The sequence below is a fragment of the Maylandia zebra genome, linkage group LG12 (genome assembly GCF_041146795.1).
Source record: "Maylandia zebra isolate NMK-2024a linkage group LG12, Mzebra_GT3a, whole genome shotgun sequence".
In the NCBI taxonomy this organism is placed as follows: domain Eukaryota; kingdom Metazoa; phylum Chordata; class Actinopteri; order Cichliformes; family Cichlidae; genus Maylandia; species Maylandia zebra.
The window spans coordinates 31371107-31393387 of NC_135178.1; the positions used below are offsets into that span (position 1 = coordinate 31371107).

The 22281-nt window shown below is 44.2% G+C and overlaps 1 protein-coding gene across 1 annotated transcript in view; it reads left to right on the forward strand.

Annotated features, from left to right (window-relative positions):
* Positions 1-21578, forward strand: part of notch1b (notch receptor 1b) — a 43740-nt gene extending 22162 nt beyond the window's left edge. The window contains exons 12-34 of the mRNA XM_004566746.6: positions 78-188; positions 1967-2159; positions 2279-2424; positions 2536-2649; positions 3380-3499; positions 3766-3918; positions 4033-4261; positions 4765-4966; positions 5138-5291; positions 5450-5634; positions 6280-6412; positions 7242-7499; positions 11699-11811; positions 12141-12709; positions 12987-13421; positions 13640-13788; positions 15543-15753; positions 16056-16146; positions 16395-16557; positions 17715-18013; positions 18254-18401; positions 18524-18621; positions 18714-21578. Coding sequence (XP_004566803.3) covers positions 78-188; positions 1967-2159; positions 2279-2424; positions 2536-2649; positions 3380-3499; positions 3766-3918; positions 4033-4261; positions 4765-4966; positions 5138-5291; positions 5450-5634; positions 6280-6412; positions 7242-7499; positions 11699-11811; positions 12141-12709; positions 12987-13421; positions 13640-13788; positions 15543-15753; positions 16056-16146; positions 16395-16557; positions 17715-18013; positions 18254-18401; positions 18524-18621; positions 18714-20105 — 5666 coding nt within the window. The 3' untranslated portion in view covers positions 20106-21578. The remainder of the gene's footprint in view (positions 1-77; positions 189-1966; positions 2160-2278; positions 2425-2535; positions 2650-3379; positions 3500-3765; positions 3919-4032; positions 4262-4764; positions 4967-5137; positions 5292-5449; positions 5635-6279; positions 6413-7241; positions 7500-11698; positions 11812-12140; positions 12710-12986; positions 13422-13639; positions 13789-15542; positions 15754-16055; positions 16147-16394; positions 16558-17714; positions 18014-18253; positions 18402-18523; positions 18622-18713) is intronic.
* Positions 21579-22281: the final 703 nt, after the last annotated feature.

Genomic DNA, 22281 nt, shown 5'->3' on the forward strand with positions numbered 1-22281 from the left:
CTAGGATTTTCACATTTATACCATAAATGTTGGGCACCAGTATTTTTTTTTTAATCTAAAAAGCAACTTTCTTCCAGGAATCAACTGTGAAACCAACATCGATGACTGCAAGAGCAATCCCTGTGATTACGGGACCTGCAATGACAAGATCAATGGCTACGAGTGCGCCTGTGAACCTGGCTACACTGGTAAACTGGAGTTCATAGTTCTATTGATTTCAATATAGGAAACAGGAAACAGGAAGTTGTGATTCAGATCATGGTTGCAAGAAGGAACACAGTAGTTTTGAAATAACTCTAATGAATCTTAGAGTTTGATTGTTGACTGCATGTTAAAACATCAGATTTAAAGAAAGAAAACAAATACTGCAAATCAAGCAGTATGAGCCTTAGACATTAGCTTCAGTACTCTGATGTTAACATGTAGGCTCTTGTTTGTATTTTCATACAATTGTAGTCACTGCAGTAAATACGATCCAAGGTAGATATGATACAAGATGCCTTTGTATCATAGCATCTGTCACAGATATGGATAACATCCAGAAGAAATGTGCATTTATTGACAGTCAGTTTCTGAGATATCTCTGTAAATGGCAAAAATCAGAAACATCTCAACTCCCCATAGATATTAAGCACTAGCTGTCCTAATACCATCGGGGACCCACTATGGATTGATTGCAGAAAACCCTCCTGGGGACCCTGCATGAGTAAAACTGCTCTGGGCTCTATATGGGCTAGCCTACTCGTTTTTACTTTGACTGTTTTAATAACTCTAAAAGAGACTTTGAGGCTGATTATGTTACACTAGGAAATTTGCTGTGTAACAAGTGCAAAGGTGATAACCCAAAATCCTCCCAGGAGAATGGGAGGGAGATGGTGATACTGAGGGAAATTGTGATAGTATAAGTTTTCTATTTTTCCCTGATCTGGCAGGAAAACCTAGAAAACAGATTTAACCTAAACTAACAGGTTTCAGCCTAAATTCTGAATGAGGTTAGATTTTCCAGATAATGGCTTGCTAGATTAGTGGAAATGAATAATCACATTTTCACAACATCTTTCAAAATATGCAGTTTCCTGAAAATTCTTTGATTTTACCACATTTTTCTGATATATTACACATTTTGTGTTTGAAGGAACATAAAAACTCTTGGATCATTCCAGATAGAGGATTTTTTTTAGTTTTCCAAAAAAATTAATTTCAAATAGATTAAATCTAGTGAAGATTGATGTTAGGATATTTGTTGTTCAAATAGATAAAGTGGAATTGCATGATCTTTGGTTTACTGCCACAAACTAATGCACTGGAAAAGCCCATCTTTTCCAAATATATAGCCAGGTTAAACATAACATCTGTCTGAAGTAAAAAGTGGGCAAATGAGTGCTTAAGGTGCAGCATCAGAGGATTCAAAGGTCCTGATGGGGAGGGTGACAGATGGCGAGCGAGTGCGCACGCTCCTCTGAGGCTCGACCGGTGTCACTTTCCAGCTCCACCCTGTCCCCAACCTGCTGCTGTTCGGACAAGCAAGCTGCCCTCCCGCACAAAGAGAGGACACACACACACTCTGGCACACAGGGCCAGTGGGGATTTGAGCAGGAGAAAAGATTCCCTGAAAGATTCCTGAAAGTTGAGCTTTTAAAAGCTTGGAAGCCGGTCCCTGCTTTAAAGCTAAATGGGCTGCCTTTATGCTACGCATGACACGGGCCTGAATGGCATCAACGCTTCAAGTCGCCGACAAAGGCCGCCTTTAAAGCCGTATGTTTCTGGAAATTGATACATTCGCTGTGTTGATATATAGACTTGATTGTGTGGAGGCTTTGTGTGCAGCTGTTCAGCGTTTTCATGTAATACATCAAAACTGTTGGAGTGTAAAAATGATTGCAGTGATTTCAGCACCCATCCTTTCACTGTTTATAAACTCATGGAGACTCATGATGTCAGGAAGTAAAGCGAAATATCTGTTTAGGTGCCATGTGCAACATAAACATCAACGAGTGCGCGAGCAACCCCTGTCACAACGGCGGCACCTGTATCGACGGCATCAACAGCTTCACCTGCCAGTGTCCAGATGGTTACCATGACACCACCTGTTTCTCCCAAGTCAATGAGTGCCTCAGCAATCCCTGCATCCATGGTCACTGCGAGGACAAGATAAATGGGTGAGGCGGTCTATAAACATTTTTCAGGGGCAGGGCAGTGACAATAAACAAGTTTCCCCAGATTTCCAACAAGAAATTTTTTCCTTTATCGATGATGTTTGTCTTTTACTCCTCGTCAGCTATAAATGCCTGTGTGACTCTGGCTGGAGCGGCAAAAACTGCGACATCAACAACAATGAGTGTGAATCCAACCCGTGTATGAACGGAGGCACCTGCAAGGACATGACCAGCGGATACGTCTGCACCTGTCGCATGGGCTTCACTGGTCAGTATTTGTTAGCATGTGTCGATGAGCTTCGTTTAGTGTCATTCGAACCGTACAGTTTCACTGCTAACCACCACTTGAACTGAAATGTGTTTAATTTATTGCATGCAGGACCAAATTGCCAGAACAACATCAACGAATGTGCCTCCAATCCCTGCCTTAACCAGGGGACCTGCATTGACGACGTTGCAGGGTACAAGTGCAACTGTATCCTGCCTTACACGGGTATGAAAATATTATTGAAAATATTTGATACACCCATGTGTTGGCCTGGCGTTCTGGCATTTCCTTGCTGTGGGAGACAGTTTCCACCGGCTGTTGGGCAAAGAGGAAAATGTGTGGCGGATGAAATAGCTCTTGAGTAAAGTTCAGCAGCAAGACTTCCTCAGGGCTCAAAGACACCAAACCTCTGACTCACTGTGCTCCTCTGTGATCCACAAGCATCCGTGATGGGAGCTGGGAAACATTTTAATGTCATTTTAATGTCATCTGGCTTAGTATTTAATCAAACACATAACCATGGGAAGTTTAAGGGCAAATTGTTCTTATATTTGTCTTGTATATTTTTTTGGAAAAATCCACAGCGCTTTGAATACTAAAAGACTCTTGCTTGGCTTGGGGTGGGAACGGGTTGCTTGACACATTTCCTGTTTGCCTGCTTCCTGTCTCACAGAACAGCAAATGGCTTCACAATGGCCGGAAACTGGAGCCGACTTCCTGTATTAGCAGTATGTTATGGAAACAGATAGGGAAATATCTCCACAGGCCTCAAATACTGACAGAACCTGGCTAAAATCTTCTGATAGCATTGATTGAAAGATGATTCTGTGTCCATTTGGATTGGGTTATCTCCAAGTTCATGACTCCTACGTGGTATCACATAGTGACAGATAAATGTTAAACAGAGTTTAATTCAGTTGACGGTGTATTTCTTTCTTGCGTTTGCACACTACAGGAGAGAACTGTGAAACTCTGATGGCCCCCTGTAGCTCCAAACCCTGCAAGCATGGAGGACTGTGTCAGGAATCAGAGGACTATCTGAACTTCTCTTGTGTCTGTCCTGAAGGATGGCAAGGTAATTATTAATGTCTGCATATATGAGTACCTTCCAGGAATGAGTAAGAGGTCATAGAAAAGGTCAAAAAGGACTCAGAGAGCAGCCTTTTTAGAGAACAGAAGTACACATGTAAATGTTAAATGTTAATTTAATACAAACATTTCTAATAAGAGATCCTTGGATTGTAATCAAGATGATTATGTTCTTAATTTCATACTTACTGTGCCAGCATTTGAAGAAGTATATAATATTTGCTTTCTGTTTCCTCTCCTAATCCCTTCTAGGTCAAACCTGCGAGGTGGACATCAAAGAGTGTGTGAAGAATCCCTGTCGCAATGGAGCAACCTGCCAGAACACTTTGGGCAGTTACCACTGCAGCTGCAAACCGGGCTTTACCGGACGCAACTGCGAAAACAACATTGACGACTGCAAGCCCAGTAAGTTCATCAGTCCTTCTCCCTTTATGTGTTTCCTCTTCGTGTCCATTGATGAAAGTGCACACAAGCAGCACAATAAGAACATAAAGTTGAGTCTAATGCTTCCACCTGCAGACCCCTGTAGCAACGGAGGGCTCTGTAATGACGAGGTGAACGGCTTCCTGTGCACCTGCCCGGCCGGCTTTCGCGGAACAAGGTGCGAGGAGGACATCAACGAGTGTGAGAGCAACCCCTGTAAGAACGGAGCCAACTGCACTGACTGTGTCAACAGCTACACCTGCACCTGCCCGCTCGGCTTCAGTGGCATTCATTGTGAAAATAACACTCCTGACTGCACTGAGAGGTACAGAGCTCACAGAAGGTTTTGTTTGCTTGATTTAAACCCCACAGACATTGCCACTGTGTCATTGTGAGTAATCTCTTCAAGATCAGCAGGTTCACTTTCTGCGCTTTGGAGTTGTAATCTTTGTTTTCTTGTCCACTACTGCCCCCTCTGGTGAAATATTGATATACAACAGTAGGTTTCAACATAGTAGTTTGCTTTTACATTAAATTAATGTGTAGCTCTAATGTTTTTTGCAAAAATGGCCGAAGCATTAGTTCTGCTCTATTCAGTCAGTTTTAAAATGTGTGAAAAAAAATGTGTGGGGAAAAGTGTGAAATTGAAGTAGAGCAATGCTGCAACAAAAATGTTTGTTCTGGGTGAACTTTCTGTGAATCAGATATAAATTTGCCTGCAGCTCATATAATGAGAGCTGTATTGATTTACTCTCATTTCCCTAAAAAGCTGTAGAATATTTTAACCCTAATTTGATGCGCTGACGTCTGTTATTTTTTTCCCTACAGCTCCTGCTTCAACGGTGGCACCTGTGTGGATGGCATCAATGCCTTCACATGTTTATGCCCACCAGGCTTCACCGGGAGCTACTGTCAACATGATATCAATGAGTGTGACTCCAAACCCTGCCTGAATGGCGGTACCTGCCAGGACAGCTATGGGACTTACAAATGCACCTGCCCACACGGTTACACAGGACTAAACTGTCAGGTAGGAGGAGCTAGTAGAACAAAGTTATTCTGATTGTCTTCAAGGCTCCCTGCGTTTTAACCGTAAAATGAGCAAATTACATCTGTCTGGCATATTGAATTGATAAATAACATATGCATACTGCATTAACACCGCACAGTCAACATCTGTTACTTTTATTATGCTTTTCAGAACCTGGTTCGTTGGTGTGACTCGTCTCCTTGTAAAAACGGGGGAACTTGCTGGCAGACAGACACCACATACAGCTGTGGGTGTGAGACTGGATGGACGGGCCTTTATTGTGACGTCCCAAGTGTTTCCTGTGAGGTGGCAGCCAAACAGAGAGGTGAGAGGTTTCAAAAGCCTTGTTATGCCAGGTGTTTTTTTTTAACAATGTTTAGCCTGTTAAACTTAGAATATCACGTCGTATATTATTTGCCGATTACTGACAAAATATAAAGAATTTTATTACAACACTTCCATCATCTTTTGCTATCCATTTAGGAGTCGATGTTGCGCATCTTTGTCATAACTCGGGTCAGTGTCTGGACGCAGGAAATGTTCACTACTGCCACTGTCAGGTGGGATACACCGGGAGCTACTGTGAGGAGCAGGTAGATGAATGCACACCGAACCCGTGCCAAAACGGCGCCACCTGCACCGACTTTCTGGGCGGATACACCTGCAAGGTAAAAACTGCGAAGAGAACGTTTTTATCCCTTTGCTATCTATGTTCAGATTTGTTTTTATGTGTCTATTTTTTTACATAAATTTGGTGCACCATGGCACATATGTACTGCATTTTTTTCAAGTTTAGTATGTTATTTATATTTTATGGCAACTTTTGGTTGTTCTAACAAACATTACTTGGAGACATTTATAGTTAAACACATTTCTTGTGGTGACTGTATAACTCTAGATGTGTGCTTCTTTGCAGAAATATTTTTACTCTTAAAGCTACAACTCATTAATATATCTTCTATATTATATGATATTAACCTGCTTTTTAACTAACTGTCGGAGGCATTCAACTAAGAAGTGGTAATTGTAGCTGTTCATTGAATTTAAGTTTAAGGCAGACATCCTTTCTGCTGCAGTCCTAATGAAGAGGTTTGCTTATAAATAGAAAACAAACAGCTTGGTTATGTTAATCTTCTCCGGAGTAAAGGATCTTCTGGCCTTGGCAGGATGGAGGCCAGAAAACAGCCAGGTAAACAAAAAACATCTTTGTTTCATGTCAGACATCGATTAACTTTCCCCTCTCTTCTCTCGCTGTCCCGCTCTTCCTTCTTCCTTCTATTCCTCTTTCGTCTTTTATTCCCTCTCTTCCTCAGTGCATGCCAGGATACTTGGGGACCAACTGCTCTGTGGAGATCAATGAATGTTTCTCCCAGCCGTGCCAGAACGGGGGCACCTGCATTGACCTGATCAATACCTACAAATGCTCCTGTCCCCGGGGAACCCAAGGTCAGCAGACCCCACGCACACTCCTCCACACCTCTCTGCCTCTCCATTCTCTCCTACTTGTCTCCACGCTTCATTAATTAGGGCTTAACAGCACCCCGGGCATAAAAGCTCCACCTCCCGTCTTGGCTCCATCTCTTCCTCTACTTGTCAAGTACTCTATTGATTTTTCTCTCAGACATGAAGGGAGCGTGTGTGTTTTAGGTCAGTCTAAAGTGGCAATAGAGTTGGTTTTCCTAAAACAGCCAACATGTTGTTGGAAATTTGAAGATTAAAAAAGTTTTTTTTTTAAAACAAATTCAGGTCAGTATTTAAAAATGGTTCTAAACGTCTTGACTTTAATCATTTTTGGTCAGTTTCAAGGTCTGGTTTAACCTAAAGCCATTTACACTGGAAAAGCAGAGCACTTTGACTCTCTGTTTATTTGTGGACTTTTTAAATCTGTTTTTGGATCTCTGAAATCTTTTCTTACTCGAAACATTAAAATGTTACTATATAAAACTCTTCATACAACATGCCCTGATGTATCTCTTCAAACTTAACTACTGTTTTTTTTTTTATGTCCTTGCAGACATGTCTATCTTTTTGTTTTTCAAAGTCCAGACCTAATTTCATACCCTTTATCCAAAATTTCCTCTATAAAGGGACACTAATATCTGCAATTTACTGGAAAATGACAGAATAGAAAGCAAATGACCTGCTGACAGTTTGTTAAAGTCGTAACCGCTTTTGGTGATTCTCAAAATGATATATTGTTCATGTTCTTTATTTAAATGAATGCACATTACTTAACATTGTTGATTCCCCCTTACTCTTCCATTGCAATCTTCAGGTGTTCACTGTGAGATCAATGTGGACGACTGCACTCCCTTCACTGACCCAGTCACTAAAGAGCCAAAGTGCTTCAACAAAGGCAAGTGTGTGGATGGAGTCGGAGGCTACCACTGCATCTGCCCTCCGGGATATGTTGGGGAGCGCTGTGAGGGAGACGTGAACGAGTGTCTGTCAAACCCCTGTGACCCGCGTGGAACGCACAGCTGCATCCAGCTCACCAACAACTACCGCTGCGAGTGTCGCACCGGATACACGGGTAAACAGCTTAGAGAGTATATTAAAGAGTTTGAGGGGGGATATGTTAGCCTGCCTTTTTGGCTGGTATTTTCTTTGCACTCACTGTTTAAACTGCCCTCATCATTCAGTTTGCATGTTTGTACTACACACAGCATATAAAAGATGGACATAACCAAAGTGAGATCAGCCGTTTAAAGTTAATGGAAGCTTTGAGTTTCTGCTTTTCACCATTGCAAATTTATCTTTTTTAAAGCAAACTTTTGGACAAGAGAGTAGCAATGATCAGATTATGCTTCCTTGGTTAACAAGATGAGCTATTATTAATTGAGTTGCTAATTTTGATTAGCTTAAACCATCCATCCATCCATGAATCTTCATCCGCTTTGTCCGGGGCCAGGTCGCGGGGGCAGCAGCCTAAGCAAAGAGGCCCAGACCTCTCTCTCCCCAGCCACCTCCTCCAGCTTGTCCGGGGGAATACCAAGGCGTTCCCAGGCCAGCCGAGAGATATAATCTCTCCAGCGTGTCCTGGGTCTGCCCCGGGGCCTCCTCCCGGTGGGACATGCCTGGAACACCTCACCCAGGAGGCGCCCAGGGGGCATCCTTGTCAGATGCCCGAACCACCTCAGCTGGCTCCTTTCAATGTGGAGCAGCAGCTGCTCTACTCTGAGCCCCTCCCGGATAGCCGAACTTCTCACCCTATCTCTAAGGGAGAGGCCAGCCACCCTTCGGAGGAAGCTCATTTCTGCCGCTTGTATCCGCGATCTCGTTCTTTCGGTCACTACCCACAGCTCGTGGCCATAGGTGAGGGTAGGGACGTAGATCGACCGGTAAATTGAGAGCTTCGCTTTTACACTCAGCTCCCTCTTCACCACGACGGACCGGTGCAGCGTCCGCATTACTGCAGCTGCAGCCCCAATCCGTCTGTCGATCTCCGGCTCCCTTCTCCCATCACTCGCGAACAAGACCCCGAGATACTTGAACTCCTCCACTTGTGGCAGGAACTCATCCCCGACCCGGAGTGGGCACTCCACCCTTTTCCGGCTGAGAACCATGGCCTCAGATTTGGAGGTGCTGATCCTCATTCCCGCTGCTTCACACTCGGCTGCGAACCGCTCCAGTGCGAGCTGGAGGCCTTCACCCGATGAAGCCAACAGAACCACATCATCTGCAAAAATCAGAGATGAGATTCTGAGGCCACCAAAGTGAAAGCCCTCCGCCACTTGGCTGCGCCTAGAAATCCTGTCCATAAAAATTATGAACAGAACCGGAGACAAAGGGCAGCCCTGGCGAAGCCCATCACCCACCGGGAACGAGTCCAACTTATTGCCGGCAATGCGAACCAAGCTCTTGCAACGGTTGTATAGGGATCGAATGGCCCGTAGCAATGGGCCAGACACCCCATATTCCCGCAACACCTTGTCATGATTCGAGTTTTGAGGAGAAGACAAACGACTGCATGGTCTCAGTAGATGTCAGAATAGTGATCTTTATTACACACTTCTAAGACAGAAGCATGGGAAGACAAGCGTACAGCCACAGATCTCCAAAGAGTGGACCGTTCCCTATCCTTATATAACCCATGACGACATCACACAGTTAGACCTTACTGGAAGGTCTAACTGGACACCCCGAGGGACACGGTCGAATGCCTTCTCCAAGTCCACAAAACACATGTAGACTGGTTGGGCAAACTCCCATGCACTCTCAAGTATCCTGGAGAGGATAAAGAGCTGGTCCAGTGTTCCGCGACCAGGACGAAAACCGCATTGTTCCTCCTGTATCCGAGGTTCGACTAACGGACGAACTCTCCTTTCCAGCACCCTGGCATAGACTTTCCCAGGGAGGCTGAGGAGTGTGATCCCCCTGTAGTTGGAACACACCCTCCGGTCCCCTTTCTTAAAGATGGGGACCACCACCCCGGTCTGCCAGTCCACAGGTACTGCCCCTGATCTCCACGCAACATTGCAGAGGCGTGTCAACCAGGACAGCCCTACAACGTCCAGAGCCTTCAGGAACTCGGGGCGGACCTCATCAACACCAGGGGCTCTGCCACCAAGGAGTTGTTTAACTGCCTCAGTGACCTCGCCCCCGGAAATTGGCGGGTCATTCCCCTCATCCCCAGACTCTGCTTCCTCCTCGGAAGATGTGTCAGTGGGATTAAGGAGGTCCTCGAAGTATTCCTTCCACCGCCTGACAATTTTCTCAGTCGACGTCAGCAGCGCTCCGCCAGCACTATACACAGTGCAGGTAGAGCACCGCTTTCCCCTCCTGAGACGTCTGACGGTTTGCCAGAATCTCTTCGAGGCAGTCCGAAAGTCTTTTTCCATGGCCTCTCCGAACTCCTCCCACACCCGAGTTTTTGCTTCAGCCACTGCCCGAGCCGCATTCCGCTTGGCCTGTCGATACCTGTCGGCTGCCTCCGGAGTCCCACAGGCTAACCAAGCCCGATAGGACTCCTTCTTCAGCCTGGTGGCTCCCTTCACCTCTGGTGTCCACCATTTGGTTCGGGGATTACCACCACGGCAGGCACCCACCACCTTGCGGCCGCAGCTCAATGCAGCAGCTTCGGCAATGGAGACTCTGAACATGGTCCATTCGGACTCAATGTCCCCAGTCTCCCTCGGAATGCTGTCGAAGCTCTGCTGGAGGTGTGCGTTGAAGATCTCACGGACTGGGGCCTCTGCTAGACGTTCCCAGCACACCCTCACTACGCGTTTAGGTGCACCAGGTCTGTCCAGCGTCCTCCCCCGCCACCTGATCCAACTCACCACCAGGTGGTGATCAGTTGACAGCTCAGCCCCTCTCTTTACCCGAGTGTCCAGAACATATGGTCGCAGGTCTGCTGATACGATTACAAAATCGATCATCGACCTACGGCCTAGAGCGTCCTGGTGCCACGTGCACTTATGGACACTCTTATGTTCGAACAGGGTGTTCGTTATGGCCAAACTGTGATTAGCACAGAAGTCCAATAACAAAGCACCGCTCGGGTTCAGATCAGGGAGGCCGTTCCTCCCAATCACGCCCCTCCAGGTCTCGCTGTCGTTACCCACGTGAGCATTGAAGTCTCCCAGCAGGACAACAGAGTCTCCAGGTGGAGCACCCTCCAGCACCCCCCCCAGGGACTCTAAGAAGGCTGGGTACTCTGAACTGCCACTCGGCGCATAAGCGCAGATGACAGTCAGGACCCGTTCCCCGACCCTAAGGCGCAGGGAACAAACCCTCTCGTCCACCGGGAAAAACCCCAACGTACCGGCAGCAAGCCGAGGGGATATTAGGATACCCACCCCAGCCCGCCGCCTCTCACCAGGGGCAACTCCAGACTGAGACAGAGTCCAGCCCCTCTCCAGGAGACTGGTTCCAGAGCCCAAGCCATGTGTAGAGGTGAGCCCGACTATATCTAGCCGGTACCTCTCAACCTCACGCACTAACTCAGGCTCCTTCCCCACCAGAGAGGTGACATTCCATGTCCCTATTGCCAGTCTTGGCAGCCGGGGGTCAGTCCGCCAGGGCCGCCGCTCCTGGCCGCCACCCGGCACACAATGCACCCGACCCCTATGGCGCCTCCTGCGGGTGGTGGGCCTGCGGGAGGATGGGCCCATGTCTCCTCTTCGGGCTGTGCCCGGCCGGACCCCATGGACTAAGGCCCGGCCACCAGACGCTCGCCCTCGGGCACCCTCCCCGGGCCTGGCTCCAGGGCGGGGCCCCGGTAACCCTATCCCGGGCAGGGTAAACTGTTCCCTCGGTGTCCTTTTCATAAGGGTCTTATGAATCGCTCTTTGTCTGGTCCCTCACCCAGGGCCAATTTGCCATGGGAGACCCTACCAGGGGGCAAAAGCCCCCAGACAACATAGCCCCTGGGATCCCTGGGACACACAAACCCCTCCACCACGATAAGGTAGCGATTCAAGCTTAAACCATGCTTAAAATAAAAAGTACTTGCCAGAACAAAATAACAGGCAAAATGAATGTCATGTTGTGTTCAATATTATTTGCATGTAGCAACTGAGACCATAGTCTAATCAGGAAAGTGTTTACTGAAGTCAAGTGAAAATCAAATTGCAATGATGCAAGATGCAGGAGTCAGTCCCTGCTGCTGCACATCTTTTATATACAGTGTTTGTTGATCTAAAACGTACTGGTGTGACATTAACCTTACAATTATAATGAGGAATGAAAATGAAATGACAAACCTTTTTGTGTGTGACACCTCTGTAGGTCAGCGTTGTGACACTGTGTTCGATGGCTGTAAGAGCAAACCTTGTCGTAATGGAGGCACCTGTGCTGTGGCCAGTAATACACCACATGGCTTCATCTGCAAATGTCCTCCTGTGAGTACACACTCTCGGAAATATACACAGACCTCTGTCACTCATAAGAAAGTTGTAATAAAAGAGCAAAAATTCCTCTTAATATTATCTAAATGTTGACTGTAACTTTTAAAAGAGACATACAGAAGGCGATGTGATGCTTCCATAATGGGAAATATACTTTTTTACTAATATTTGATCTAAATTAGCCCTCTTGGCTTTAATCATAGATAGCCTGATATTGGCTTGAATTTTAGTTTTCAGGAATAAGACAGATTGCTTATATTCATATCAGTCTAATTTATTTAATATATAATAAGCATAAATCATATATATTATTCTTCCTGTAGGGCTTTACTGGCTCCACGTGTGAATACGACTCCCAGACCTGCGGCAGCCTTCACTGTCGCAATGGAGGCACATGCATCTCCGGTCATAAGAGTCCCACGTGTCTCTGTGCTCCATTATTCACTGGACCTGAATGCCAATATCCCACTGACAGTCCCTGTTATTCGAACCCCTGTTACAACGGCGGCACGTGTGAATACACCTCAGAGGAGCCGTACTACCACTGTGAATGCCCAGCTAACTTCAACGGCCTCCGCTGCCATATCCTGGATTACAGCTTCCCGGGAGGGTCTGGCCACAACATCCCGCCACCCCCAGTGGACGTCCCCTGCGGGATCCCGCAGTGTGAAGAGCGCAAGTACAACAAGCACTGCGATGTGTCCTGTAACAACCATGAGTGCGGCTGGGACAACGGCGACTGCTCGCTCAATTTCAACGATCCGTGGAAGAACTGCTCGGCCGCTCTGCAGTGCTGGCGATACTTCAATGATGGGAAGTGTGACTCACAGTGTGACAATGCTGGATGTCTGTATGATGGGTTTGACTGCCAGAACTTGGAAGGACAGTGCAAGTAAGTGTATTTAAGTGAAATAAGAGTTAGCTTAGCTTCATAAAATATCTAGTTAAATATCTTAAAATCTATTTGTCTTGCTTGGTGTGCTGCTAATTAGATGCTGAGAAGAACAAACAGGATAGAGAACTACAGTGATAAAACTGTCTTTGATACAACAGTTCATTATTTTCCAGTAGAGCTGTAGGTAGTTTCTGTGTCATATACTTCTTCTTTTAAGCATATATGTGCAATTAAGAGATATTTAATTGGGCCTTTGCATCCAATTTTTTTGCAGCCCTCTCTATGACCAGTACTGCAAGGATCACTACGCCGATGGCCATTGCGACCAGGGCTGCAACAACGCAGAGTGCGAGTGGGATGGCCTGGACTGTGCCAGCAACATGCCTGAGAAGCTAGCCGTGGGCCAGCTGGTCCTGGTTGTCCACATCACCCCTGAACACCTCCTCAATAACTCCTTCGGCTTCCTGCGCGAGCTGAGCCGCGTGCTCCGAACCAATGTGGTATTCAAGAAGGATACAAAGGGGGAAATGATGGTCTACCCATATTATGGGAACGAACATGAGCTGAAAAAGTACAACGTCAAGCGTTCAGTGGACTCTTGGTCAGAGGTTCCTGGCAAAGTGCTGAATGTGGTCAAGAGGAGCCTGTATGACTTGGCTGGTGACAGCAAGAGAGCAAAGAGGGAGCTGGATCATTTGCAGATCAAAGGGTGAGAAGGCATTTCTGAAAATATTTCAGTCATTAACCTGCAAATTGTTCAGATCATTTTCTTCCATTATCTGTCATTTTATATGCTCATCTTTGTTTTTGGATTTAGTTTTTTCTTTTTGGGGGGGTTTAAGAAGATTTTTATTTCTTTGCGGAAGCTAATTAGATTCAGAAAAATGATAAAGTCTGGAGTCACTTTGTGTTTTCTTCACTCTCTAGTTCAATTGTCCACTTGGAGGTGGACAACCGTCAGTGCTTCCAACAATCCACCGAGTGTTTCCAGAGCACAAGTGATGCTGCAGCGTTCCTTGGGGCTTTGGAGTCCAGTGGCAAACTGGATGTACCTTTCACCATTGAAGCTGTTTACAGTAAGTATATTTAATAGGTATCTGCATGACTTAAAAAGTCTGTATGCATTCTTGGCTTTCCAAAAAATAGAACTCTCTATAAAAAAATAAAGCAAAAGCAAATTTTGACTGCAGCTTGTCAAATTCTGGACACTTTTTACCAAAGATATTTGATCTAAAGCAGCTGCTTCATATTTTCATATATTGTATGATGAAACTTTTCTAATCAATGTACACTCAATGGAAAAGTCTATTGATTTTGTGTATTTTCCATACTGTTAACAAATCACAAGAAAAAAACAAAGCCATCATTGACTCCTATTAAAAACGTAGTGGGCCTCAGGTTGTACTGCATATTTCTTTATCAGGCCAAACCTCCACTTGAATAGATTTGATGTAGCCTGCAAAGCCCAGGCAAATATTTTTATTCCTAAAATTTCAAAACTTCTTGATTAACATGTAAAAAACATGTTCATTTATCTCTGTTCATGTATAATTGTTGGTTTAGTCTTTTTTTTTTTAATTGGATCTTTTTATAAACGAAAACATAAAATCGACTACACTCCTTAAATGTTGTATGCAAATACAACATTAGTGTATCTTACACACTGGTAATCATTTTCATTTCTGTGCAAACCCAAGGTTTCTTGAAGACAGTCTAAAATGTAAAACAGGATCGCACAAATTAGCTTGATTGTTTGTAAAGTAAAATAAATGTCATTAGTAGTATGAGGACTAAAACATGAAAAATCACTGATGGGGTTTTTTAAGGCCTCGTGGTGTCCACACGTACAGAACATACTCGGATTAGACACATGCTCTTTCATGCTCACGCTCGAAGCAAATGTATCCGACGTGGCCTCTGGTCGGGTCCTAACCTTACAACTCTTTGATTGTGTATTTGTTATGCAGCCGTGAACAAATGCAGTTGTGAATCTCTTGGCCTAAACAATGAGTCCTCCCCTTGGTGTAAATCCAATGGCTTGAGGCTCCAAAATGGTTAATTGCCGTAAATCAACTCATCCAACCTCCCCCCGCCTCCAAAATCACATAACATAACCGTATCTGTCTGTTTCTCAGACATGTACACATATACGTCCACGGATATCACACTCGCACACATGCACGCACACGCACTTCATCCCACAGTGTGAGGGGCTGCTGCAACCTTCACCTCGCTGAATGTAATACCAGGACTTAATGTATCTCTGAGGGTTTAGGTTGGGGGAGTTTATCATTTCAAAATCGTTAGTGGAAAAAAAGAGAAGGGGAAAAATTGATCGGGAGTGTGCTAGAAGTTGGGAGTCTTTGTTATCTCGAAAATCCTAATAAATCCTTCGTCTTTACAGCTTAAAGTGCGTGCAGTAATTTGAAGTTCATTAATCCCCCTCCCTTTTTTCTCTTAAAGAAGAAATGGTAAAGTTGTCTCTTGGTACCCTGGGCTGAAAAGAGAGAGAGGAGGTGGTGGTGGTGTACTTTTCTCCCCCTTTTCTTTTTTTTTTTTATCACGCCCCATCCCTTTTTTTTTCTTTTTTTGATGAAAAGTGGTTAGCAATTCTGATTATTACTGAATAGATAGAAGAAGCTAGCTTTACAAACGGTGAGGATCGTCAGTCCATTTCAGACACTGGCTGCGTTTTGGAGTGGGATCCGCGGGGCGAAGGAGAGCCGGACTAGCTCTGCTCGAACACTCAGGCTGATCCTGGGTGTCCCGGTTCAGCGGTCCACATCTTGTCCTCAGCCCACTGTGAACATAATGTCCATTTTCCTACCAGGTGGCGTGGAACCCGAGCCGCCACAGGTTTCCTACCTAATCTACTTGGTACTGGGCGGTTTAGGGATGCTGGCCTTCCTTGGACTGGGAATGGTGGCTGCCCGAAAGCGCCGTCATGAACACGGGCGGCTCTGGCTTCCCGAGGGCTTCAAGACCACAGATAGCAAGAAGAAGAGACGTGAGCCTGTTGGAGAGGATTCGGTGGGATTAAAGTAAGTTTACATTTATTCGGCACTCGCTGTCATTTGGTGTGTGTTTCTTTGCGGGTTGGGTGACGGGCCAGTTCTTTAGGTAAAAATTTGGAAAAATGGGATTTTTCTCTGGATCATTAATGATAATGATATAGCAGGTTTACGTGTGAATTAATTGACTTGTTGGGGCAGAGGGGTGTGGTATGAAATCAATCAATGCTTTTGTTTTTTCGGCATCGCTACACCATTAATGGTGAGTGGCTTGTATGAGACTGAAGCAGTGGAGTACGAGGATTTTTAAAAGGTTTTCTGCTTCATCACAGGCCAATGAAAAACACCTCAGACATTTCTCTCATGGATGACACCCACACTGAGTGGGGAGAAGACGAACCTTCAGATGCGAAACGCTTTAGGGTAAGGAACTCTGACATAACTAAAATATAATGATTATTATTATTATTATTATTCAATTTTACAGTCTGAGCAACTATTTCATAAGACATCTAATTCTAGGCTTTGAGAGAATTGTTTGTGTATTTTTAAATGTTTAAAATAATTTTATGATCTTTTTATAATACATTTTAAACTTTTTTTTGTTTTTTTCTAATTCGATTTAAAGTCAGTTTCAGTTGTCTGACCTCCTGCTGTCCCCGTTTTAACAGTTTGATGAGCAGGCTGTGTTGGATGCGGACGACCAGACAGACAACCGCCAGTGGACGCAGCAGCACCTGGATGCCGCTGACCTGCGCATCCCATCTATAGCTCCCACACCCCCTCAGGGCGAGATTGAGAATGACTGCCTGGATGTCAATGTCCGCGGTCCAGGTGTGTTACGAACCATAGATATTATTTATATTGGCGGGACCTCTTATCTTTAGGTTATTTTTATTGCGGATGACTTGGTTGTCTTTATATAAACCATTAAATTACAGAGACTACTAGATATATATATGTATATGTATATGTCTTTTTTTTTTGCCTTTTTTCTTTTTGCTTGTGAAATACAGAACTGAAAAGTCTAGGTGAGGGAACTGGGAGAGGAAAATCCTTCGGTAGTGTAAAGCTATTACTGATATTTGAATGGATCAAGGGGCAAAGAACTTTTTGAGCACACATTTCTAGTAGTCACACATTTTTCTGTGTGTGTTTTTCTTGTGTAAACTTGTGTATGTGAATTGATTAATATCTTTTCTGGGCGAACATTTCACATTTCCTAAGGATGTGTGTGTTTTTTTATGTGTGTGCGTGCGTGTGTAATTGCGCATGTAGGAGCTGCTAAAGCTCCATGTCCTCAGGGTAAAGGATCTTCTTCAAAGCAGCTGGCTGGAAGCTAGATGCCTGGGGGAAAACACTGATTCCTGATCAGATTAATCATTTGACCAGTAATAGGCCTCTGTTTTCTTTTTTTTTCTTTTTTTATTCTACATTACAAAAACCAATGAAGGCATCAGATGCAAAAACCTAACTTTGTACTAAGTGGCAAATTCCCTGAAGAAAAGCTATGAAAAATCAAAGTAACAGGTTTAACATCTTGAGAGCACACTTTTCCCCCCGTTGCGGATCGATGCACTTGAATCGACCAAATCTGCGAGATCTGGGGCTTGCTATCCTTTTGAAGAGGAGAAAACCTATCCAAGTCGACTGACTGAGCCGCCTCTCACAGCCAGATTTTAATGCTTCGTTTTTGCAGTAGTCTAGCTTTAGCAAGCCTTGGCCTCTATCCCTCTAGCTTCGCTTTCCTTCTGAAGCTTCTCCTGTGCCGGGGCCTTGATCAGAATCTATTATCGAAAAAGAGAGCGCTGTGATGATTCAACCCAGGAAAAAGTGTCAAATCCACATTCGATTTGTTTGTTGCTTTGTTTTGATCTGCCAGGTGCTTTGAAGTGAACCCTCTTGTAGTTTTGCAGTAGTTAATATGACTGTACTGTGCTGACCATGCAGTGCCTTTTTTTTCATTCGCTTCTTCTGGTCCTTCCGTGCAGATGGATTCACACCCCTGATGATTGCGTCCTGCAGTGGCGGAGGTTTAGAAACAGGCAACAGCGAGGAGGAGGAGGACGCCTCTGCTAATGTGATCAATGACTTCATCTATCAAGGTGCTAACCTCCACAACCAGACTGATCGGACGGGTGAAACAGCTCTTCACCTGGCTGCCCGCTATGCCCGCTCTGATGCTGCTAAACGCCTGCTGGAGGCCAGCGCTGATGCCAACATACAAGACAACATGGGCAGAACTCCTCTGCATGCTGCTGTGGCAGCTGATGCCCAAGGAGTGTTCCAGGTGGGTTTCTTTATCATTTATTTATTTCTTTTTGGATTAGGAAACCCAAAATGCAAATGTGAGCATGGCTCGTTTAAAGTCTTTTTTTTTTTTCATCTTAAAATTGTGATGACCATTTTGTGTGAAAAATATAGCTATTAAAAAAATATTAATAGTACAAAGTTAAAATACTTTAAATTTCCTGTAAAATTCATTATTCTAAAGGAATCTAATGGAGTAATGTGTTGTACATCTTTGCAGATTCTGATAAGGAACCGTGCCACAGACTTAGATGCCCGCATGCATGATGGCACTACACCCCTGATCTTGGCTGCCAGGCTTGCAGTGGAGGGCATGGTGGAGGAGCTCATTAACTGCCATGCTGATGTCAATGCAATTGATGATTTTGGTAAGGTTTCAATGTTTTTTGCCACTTACGATATTCACAAAAGCCTGAAATCTTCACATTTTAGTGCTAAATGTGGTGCAAAAAGAATTTTATATCTAATGACCCTGTTCCTGTCTCTGCAGGTAAATCAGCCCTACATTGGGCCGCAGCAGTAAATAACGTGGAGGCAGCCATTGTGCTACTCAAAAATGGTGCCAACAAGGACATGCAAAATAACAAGGTATAGAAATAACCCCCTTTCTGCAATGAAGGAACATTCCTTGTGCATCTGTTAAACTGTTTAATATATTGTCTCCTTTCTGTTTACTTCAGGAGGAAACACCTCTGTTCTTGGCTGCTAGGGAAGGAAGCTATGAGACTGCCAAGGTCTTGCTGGACCATTTTGCCAACAGAGAAATAACTGATCACATGGACCGGCTACCCAGAGACATTGCACAAGAGAGAATGCATCACGACATTGTGCGGCTGATGGACGAGTACAACCTGGTACGAAGTCCTCCCATGCATGGAGGGTCACTAAGCACCACACTGTCACCCCCTCTTTGCTCGCCTAATGGCTTCCTGGGAAACATGAAGCAGCCCCAGCCTCAAGGTCAAGGCCAGAGCAAAAAGGCACGCAAGCCCAGCACCAAAGGCATCGGGTGCAAGGAGGGAAAAGACATGAAGGTGAAGAAGAAGAATTCCCAGGATGGGAAGCCTGGGAACCTCCTGGATAGCTCAGCTGTTCTGTCTCCAGTTGACTCCCTGGAGTCTCCACATGGCTATGTCTCTGATGTAGCTTCACCGCCGATGATGACCTCACCTTTCCAGCAGTCGCCGTCTGTATCCCTGAACCATCTGCAGGGGATGTCTGACCCACACCTGGCTGTAAACCACATGGTGATGCCAAGCAAGCAGGAGCTGGCTCGAATGCAGTTTGACCCAATGCCTCCACGTCTTACCCACCTACCCGTTACTGTCTCCAGTGGCCAGGGCGCCATGAATGGGCAGTGTGATTGGCTGTCCAGGATGCATGGCAACATGAGCCAACCAGGTCAGTACAACCCAATGAGAAACAACTCTGGTGGTCAAGGAGGTCTTCACCAGGGAGGCCAGCACGGGATGATGACAACAACGCTCCATAATGGCCACCCAAACAGCAGCCTGACTCAGATGATGACATATCAGGGCATCCAGAACACCAGAATGGGTCCACAGTCGCACATATTGCAACAGCAAGCTCAACAGATGCAGCAGATGCAGAACCTTCAGCAGCTTCAACAACAGCAGCAGCAGCATCAACAGCAGCAGCAGAGCATCCAGCTGCAGCACCAGAACTCAAACACAGCCAACACCCAAAACTTCATCAGTGGGGAGCTCAGTTCTCCAGAGCTCCAGCAGGGCACAGGCAACTCCACCATGCCCATCCGCACCATCCTGCCTCAGGAGACCCAGATTATGCCCTCCTCCATCAGCCAGTCAATGCCTAGCACCCAGTTCCTCACCCCACCCTCCCAGCACAGTTATTCGGGCCCCATTGACAACACCCCAAATCATCAGGTCCAAGTACCTGACCACCCCTTTCTGACACCCTCTCCCGGCTCCCCTGACCAGTGGTCCAGTTCATCTCCTCATTCCAACATGTCTGACTGGTCAGAGGGCATCTCGAGTCCACCGACAAGCATGCCGTCTCAGATTGCACACATACCTGAACAGTTCAAATAAAAATCTTCAGACCCAGCTGAGCTGCTGTACATATGTTTTTTTTTTGTTCTTGTTTTTTTTGTCTAAAAAGGCACTCTTGGAGGAAAAAGAGAAAGGGCAACGCTGTAAACAGGATTTTAAAAAACCTTCATAAGCTTTTATACTAACAGCAACATCTGTGTTTCATCCATTCTTTTATTTATTAATGTCTTATTTATAAGCATTGCCTGCCTTCAGAAATTTGTGGGGTCCACGGTGTTATGTCATAAGCAGGGCAGTGGATGGCCTTTATAGAAAGTCTTTTCTTTTAGTACTTCTTTTCTGGAGTGAAGTCGCAGCATACACACTGGGTATTTATTTTCCCTTAAGGACTTTGCCTTTTTTATATGGTTTCTCATGTTTATATATATATATTTTTGTATAATCTTGTTTATAATGAAAATCGTGATTAAGGGGCATTTTTATAGAGCACATATTAAGTTTCAGTGTTATTTCAGTTATTTGTAAGCATCTGAAATATCAACTGATGGTAAACTGTTAACAGTACATGAATGCCATGTACAGGTCCTGTATGATATGGGAGCTTCCATAAATATCATGTGATTCTTAGCTACACTCTTTAGAGTCATGTAAATTTCTTGAATCAGTGGAACAGCATTATGTTGTGCCTCTTGGTTTGATTTCACTCGTGTGGAAATGGAGTGGGAATGTGATATGTTGTACAGTATAAGGCCATCTTGGAGATTGGCAGTTAAGGCAGGCTTGAGTATCTGCGAGTCCTGTGGTGTTGGAGATCTGGCCTGTCGGCCACAGTGTATGTTTTTGTTCAGAGGGAAAAGGAATCTCCATTTTCTCTCTCCCTTAGTTTGAGCCTATGGCTGTGTCCTTCCTTCTGTAAATATTCCCCTTGTGTCCCTTGTAAGCAAGATTTTGTTCAAGAAATCTTATGTCTTAAGCATGCAATTGTGATAGGTGTTACACCAATCATCAGCCTCTAAAATGTAAAACAGAACAGAATTTATATTTTGTATCCTATTGTCCCTTATGCATAAATAAATTTGAACTCTATACAAATAGGCACAATATATTGTTAGGTGGTGTTTTTCTCATATAAAAATGGAAAAATAAATAAATATTGAGGTTTTATAAATTGATATTTATTTGCTGTTCTGGAACACACAAAAATCCATTGAGGCAAATGTTTATGTATGATAGAAAGGTTTTTTTTGTTACACTTCAATGAAATGAAAACTGTTGGTTTTGTTCTCAAGTTGTGTCCACCTTAATGTTTTGTGAGATGCACTCTGGTATAGTTTGGAAAAAGTTCTGTTTTTAAAAACCACATTAGGTTGTAGTGAAAAATGCAATATCTGCAATATGTTTCCTTTGTCTTTATAAAGCTATAATTTGCAACAAATGTATTTTCCCTTTTCATTTTCAATCTGTAAAAATGTTTCTTGTTATAATAAAGGGCACCTGTGTGTCTTGAAATCAGTGATAATTGTCTTTTATTTTTTATGCTTGTGTGTTTATAATAAACATCTAAAGTACAAATCCAGTAAAGTCATCACTGCAATTAGGTTAGCCTGTGATGAGTAAAGCTGAATTTTCCTGTGATCTGGCTCTTACTTTTAATTTAATGTATGTATGGATGGAGTATGTCCCCATCTGGTGGTGACAGTTGTTAAAGAAAATTAATTATATTAAGTTTAAGTGAATTACAGCTGCAATATTTATACAACATCGTGAAAATTCATAAGAAGAACAAATCATCTGAATACCATAGTTGGTATAAGCTGTGGGACCCATTCCTCAATTTACTGTGTAATGATTAAGTAAAAACGTAAAAAAAAAAAAAAGAAATATGCATGCTCAACATGCTCAGACTGGCTGCCATAGAGATACTTAAGCAAATAGTTTTTGTTATTTTTCTATAAAACTCTACAACAGCTTATTTTTGTAAAAGATCAACACACCTGTCAGGATCCAAGGTTACACACACATTTACATAATAATGGAGTATACCTTCTTTCTGATTTTTCTTAGATTTATCGTGTACATATTATTTATTAAAGCATTTTGAACAACTCTTTTGCAACATTTTTTAATCGATCTATATTAGAAAAATGGTATTAATATAATCGATCGACAGGGTGGAAAAATGAAAACAAGCAGAAAAAACACTCCTCATATTGTC